Here is a 6,212-nt window from a genome sequence, read left to right on the forward strand (position 1 = left end):
TCTCACTAACCACAACACAGCCCAATAACTAATTTCCAATATTTCTCAATATTCCTCATAAAATCAATTATTCCAATTAAATAATTTTCCTACTTAAATTAAATGATTAGAAATAATTTTCGGGGTGTTACACTTGCTCCATCTTGTGGGTAGTTCACTTGCACACACACAATCTTTCTCTCGGGCTACCTTACAATGAGACCTTTTGTTTCATGTCCTTTATATTTATGCTTTAGGATAATGTCTTCATCTCCTTCACTTCTTCAATTTTCAAAACTTATCCCTATTTCAAAACCTTCTTGTTTTTAAACTTCAAACTTTTTCTTAATAAACCTTGGCTTTGTCAAGTGATCTTGAAAATATTTTTCTTAGTAAATAATAAAATATTTGTCAAGTGCTAATACCTTCCCCTTCCATAACCAACTCCCGTATCCATATCTTTTCTTTTGTTGCATTTTATCGATATTTTCCCTTTCCTTTGGAAACAATAAATTTGGTGGCGAGTCTTGCTTTTCGAGTTAAGTTAATCAATATCTTGATTTCAATTTTTTCCGCTTCTATACATATGTATTGAGGATCGTTATCAAAACACTAAGATAGTTAACAAAATCAAGATCATTAGCTTCATACATACAAGCACATAGATCTAAACTTTCCCCAAACACTGTGAAGAATTAAGAATCACACTAATTCTTTAGAGATGAATAAGACTTTTGTAGGCTGAAGAATCTTAAAATTCAAACTAGAATTATAGACTTCTTATCAATATCACCTTTTCAGATTAATATCACTTATTGCTCATAATCTTTTTGATGGTGTTTCATGTGTCCTCAGCTAGGGTGAGACCTCATATGTTCCGAGCGTCTTTTCATACAATGCTTGTTATTGGGCCTTTCATCGTGAACCCTGCGAGTGACCCAAAACAAATAGGAATTTCACATGAAATTCAATTAATAATCATGGCAATATAAATTCATGTCATCAATTCAATTGGATTCCATTGTATACACATTATTCATAAATATTTCAAATAAATCACACAAGACCTTAACAACGTTTATGTTTCTTATTTTAAGATTAATTTACTAAATACACAATTTAATCACTTTCATTAGGATTTAAAAACGGGGTGTCGTCTCATACAAAATAGAGAAATGAGACATTATCGTAATAATTCATAAGCAAAATTTTCCTTTTAGAATCATTGAATAGTTGATGTATAGGATTTATATATAGAACGGATATACTAATTATTCAATGAATCTAAAAAGCAAAATTTGCTTTATAACTTATTACAGAGAGAGTATTTAAAATCAAGTCTACTTACCCTTTATTTTTTGGTGGGTTCTCTCTCTCCCTCTCTACCTCTCCCTCCCTCACCTCCCCACCCTCCCTCCCTCCTCTCCTCTCTCTCTCTCTCTCTCTCTCCTCTTCTCTCTCTCTCTCCTCACTCTCTTCTCTCTCCTCTCTCTCTCTTCCTCTCTCTCTCTCGCTCTCTCTCTCTCCCTCCCCTTCCCTCCCCTTCCCTCTCTCTCTCCTCTCTCTCTCTCTCTCTCTCTCTCTCTCTCTCTCTCTCTCTCTCTCTCTCTCCTCTCTCACTCTCTCTCCTCTCCTCTCTCCTCTCTCTCTCTCTCTCTCTCTCTCCTCTCTCTCTCTCTCTCTCTCCTCTCTCTCTCTCTCTCTCTCTCTCTTATTGCATGTTTAGGTAATCGTTTTATAGTGTAGTTTACCGTTAATTCTTGTTGGTAGCGATTAATTACATAAGTTTAAATTTTTGTTAGAATCAGAACCTATTTGTGTTTTAATGTTGATTAAAATCTGCGGACTATGTGGTGTTAGAATCCTATAGAAATTGAATTTTGTAAATAATACATCTTGTGTAATTTACAAATTATCAATGCAGTGCAGTTTGTAACTCTGTGGATATATTCTCTAATTAATATGCGATAATTGTTAATTGTGTAACTGTATCCGTGGTTAATTTCCAATTCAACCATAAAGTCCCTATTTTTCGCTATAAGTCATCCACATCAAAAAACTTTAATTTTTCATTTTAAAATTTGGTCAAATTTTTTAAAAAGGATATGTTCACCCCTCTAAACCATTTCTCTCCTTCATATTCTCACCCAACACTTCTTTCATTAAAATTCTAAAAACATAAATTTTAGAATGTCACATCTTTCTTCTTGATCATCAACTCCAGCATCGATGTGTCAGCCAATCAACTTGACCAATACCCACAGTCTTCTAGAAGAAGGGGTTTATGTCACTCGCTCAGCCACCAGAATTTTTTGTTCAAATGGGATAGAAGATAAGTACAGTTTGTTGAAGGATTTTATGGTTTAAACAAGTTCGGCCTAAAAGAATAGACCCATTCTCTCCGCAGTATTATTTCTTCAAATTAGTAAGAACATGGGGTCTATCTGAAAGTAAAAGAATGAGTTAGCCAACTATTAATTTGTCTGTCTTTAAATGACTTATTAATTACTGGTATTGATATCAGAGATGACAGAATAATTTAGGCAGATTAACTTATTTTCTTGGGCATAAAGTTTGTTGAAACTTCTAACAGAGTTGTGCTGCATCAGAATAAGTATATGCTACATAGGTCACCATGTAAATACTACTTTCGCCCGAAGTTCTGATGAGATGTGTATTAGCATTGATAAGATCACACATTCAAAGATACATGTTTTATTCCGCTCACCTTTTAGTGTTAATTTCAAAACTATACTCAGTGTTGTTTTGATAATAAAATTTGTAATGTGAATAGTTCTGTCAAAAAATATGACGTATGGTGGATGAATATAATTGTGTGATAAACACTTAGTCACAACTAACACACAGAAGCAACCAACGTGGAGTCCTTCTGTGAGACCACGTTACAAGATGAATGTAGTTGCTGCAAGTCTAGATAACAATTAAGTGTTGGAATTGTTATTAGGAACATAACCTAACTGCCACTATTTGGTCTTCTGAAGCCTGATCGGTTATTGATATTATTGAAGCTATGAAATGATTTTGCAATACCAAAAATAAAATTCATCATCACTATAGTATTGAAGACTTGTTTTGTAAAAAGACAACAAATAATTTCAGAGTTTACATAGGAAATCCTATCACTACAGGCGCTGTTAAAAAACTCATATGCGGTGACAAAATATTGACTTAGTCAATAGAAGAATCAACATATAATAACACTGAATTGCAGACTTGCAGTGTGTACTTATATTTATCAACCTGATGCCTAAAAATATACATCAATTCTGTTTCATCCAAAACATATACCTCAAGTCTTAGTAAAGGTACCAAGCTCCACAAGAAAGTGCCACAAACTCGGGGAAAAGGTAGCGGGAAAAAAACTACCTTCTCTCAGCCTAATTAATTAAACATACAGGCATACTACTACCACATACGCAACACATCACTCGGCAGTTCTGTTTCTCCTCAAACTCATCACATCTAAGCAAGGTGAACAACAGAAGCCACGACCAATCAGCTACTGAACCCTATCTAATAAAAACTAAATACACATGCTTATAGATAAGGTAGATCATGCAGAACATTAACATGTCAGACACTACGATCTTCGGTCTTTTGCTCGTATAACCAAGAAAGAATGTTAATTGACATCCAATATGTATCCAGACAGACATCTCAGCAAGAGATCAAGCATTAAAGAATGTTAATTGGCATCCAAATATATCTCCAGACTGATATCTCAGCAAGAGATCAAGCTTATTAAAAGGAAATCAAAAGAACAAGCTATCTATTAAAACATTAAACTTCCATCACGTGTTCACTGAAGACATCGATTACTTCATGTAATGATGCTATGTAAACATAATTTCCTCATGATGATGGAAATCCATTGATGCATTGAGCTAATCCTTCTATCTTTTTATGCCTCCTTCAATCCATAATCGCCCTAACATAAGGTTCTTCTATCCGTGCTGTATTGTTAGAGCTAAAAGCAATAACTCAATACACAGAAATCACCAATTTGCAACAATAAAATCAACAAAATTATCAAAGCAAAATAGGTTATTACTGATACACTATGAATTGCTGATTGATATATAAAGACATATATACCAGTTAAAATGCTTGATGTTAAGACATACATGCCAGTCAAAATGCACATTTGGGAACGTGAGTCAATGTAATCATATATGTGACATATATAATGACTTTTATCATGAAAATTGATTGCTAATGCTAACAATCCCAACAAAGTGATTTATTAGTAATTGTTTCACTAATTACCGAGTGAAAAAATAAGTTGTACATTCTATAATATCATCACACGCAGTTTAGATCTGCATCTAATTCAAAAGCAAGACAACAGTGAAATTAAACCTTGTTTCAAACTCATCAACGGACTGAATCAAACTTCCTAAGCATATCACAGTGAGGCGTTTCCCTGATATATCCCCACTGGCGTCGCTGCATCTCAAACTGACAATTCTGGCGAAGAATACCAAAGTATTCTCTCTCAACTCTTTCCTCAATTGTAAGACGTTCGCGGCTATCCAAGGGATAATCTTGTTCAAACTTTGTGGACTTAACATAGTAGTTAACACCCTTAGGTGTAGTAAGCCGGTGTTCATAGGGATAGTTTTGCGAAAGAGTGTAGACAGGATCTGACGAAGGCAAAAAGTTAATAAGCAAAATGAGAAGCACAGGAAGCACCTGAATCAAAGCTCGGACATTGAATCCGCCAGACCCATTATCAGCAGCAGGCTGTCTATGAGCCATCCCCGGCCCTCCAAAACTAAACCCACCAAAATTAGCAGCAGGAGCCATTCCTCCAAAGAAGAAATTCCTAAATATTTCCTCAGCATCAATATCAGCCTCATAGTAACCATTAAAACCTCTAGCAGAAGCCGGTCTGGCAGCAGCGTGCCTTTCATAAACCACTTCATCTTCTCCAGAAACATCATACTTTCTCTTACTCTCCTCATTACCAAGACACTGAAAAGCCTTGGAGACCAACTTAAACGCGTCCTCCGCTCCAGGGGCCTTGTTCTTGTCGGGATGAACCTTCAAAGAGAGCTTCCTATAAGATTTTCTGACATCATCTACAGTGCAACTCTTCTCCAACCCTAAAATATCATAATAATTCTTCTTCCTCTTAATTTCTCTTATAATTGAAATTTGTTCCTGGCTATATGATATTGAGGAAGACGATGAAGGTCCAGGCGCCGGAGCGGAAGACCTTCGTCGTATGGAAGGTTGATCGGAGGGAGGCGGGTCGGAAGCTACTGGAGGACGATCCCCTTCATCTCTGTCTATTGTGGACAAGAGATCGTCAACAGGAAGGGCGGGATCGAGTCGGCGAGCTTTGTTAAGAAACTTCAAAGCGCGATTCCGATCACCGTTTTGCAACGCTTGTTTACCGATTTTGAAGGATTTCAATGCATCGTCTTTGTTTCCATCCATTCTACAAAAACGGATCTGTATCTATGTACCTGGTGAAACAGAACGTGATTTCGTTTTGATAATTTAAGCAATTATATAAAAAATATGAATTGAATTGGTTAGATCGAAGCGAATTGCACTTACAGATGGAGACAGAAGACGACGAGGTTGGGAGATCGAGAACGGAGTGAATTAGGGTTTCAAGTGAATATATGATGGGAATTGTTTTTCAAGTTGTTGGTGCTTGTGCGATGCGGTTCATCTTGTACTCTGATGTAACCTTTTTTACTACTTGCATTATCGTTTATATATAAAAGTCTCTCTCGTTGCTCTCATTCGCAACGCGTTTTTTCATCTATAGCCTAGCCAAGCAAACTATGTACTTCTCGTGATGTCCAAATTCATAATGAAATCTAAATTATTTTAAATATTTGGATGTAATTGATTGATTATTAACCACTTTAATTATTAATGATTTAGTTATCCATTTATATAATACGATATAATTAAATGGTTATTAACCAGTTAAATTATTTTGGATTCGGCTACAATCCGGTTATTATTCAAATCAAAATATTTTAATTGTCAAAATATTTTAATTTTCAAAACTAATTTTTTTAAAAATCAATTATATAACCAATTTTGATTAAAATATGGTTATGGTTATAAATCCAAACCATTTAAATGGTTTTAAAATGGTTATGATTTAGTTTTTGAAAATAATCAACCATGCACACCCCTACTTCCTATATCTTATAAAAGAAGAAATTGTCCTATTTAACAATATCCAG

General features: G+C 35.0%; 1 protein-coding gene across 1 annotated transcript; it reads right to left on the reverse strand.

The window, feature by feature from the left end:
• Positions 1-4,219: 4,219 nt before the first annotated feature.
• On the reverse strand, positions 4,220-5,745 carry LOC131594851 (chaperone protein dnaJ 49-like). Its single transcript, XM_058867057.1, has 2 exons — positions 5,566-5,745; positions 4,220-5,471 (listed from the first exon to the last, which is right to left on the reverse strand). Exon 2 carries the CDS (start codon positions 5,440-5,442, stop codon positions 4,375-4,377), a length of 1,068 nt encoding a protein of 355 aa, XP_058723040.1. The 5' UTR covers positions 5,443-5,471; positions 5,566-5,745; the 3' UTR covers positions 4,220-4,374.
• Between the last annotated feature and the right edge of the window lie 467 nt (positions 5,746-6,212).

This window comes from Vicia villosa, linkage group LG4, assembly GCF_029867415.1.
Source record: "Vicia villosa cultivar HV-30 ecotype Madison, WI linkage group LG4, Vvil1.0, whole genome shotgun sequence".
NCBI lineage: Eukaryota > Viridiplantae > Streptophyta > Magnoliopsida > Fabales > Fabaceae > Vicia > Vicia villosa.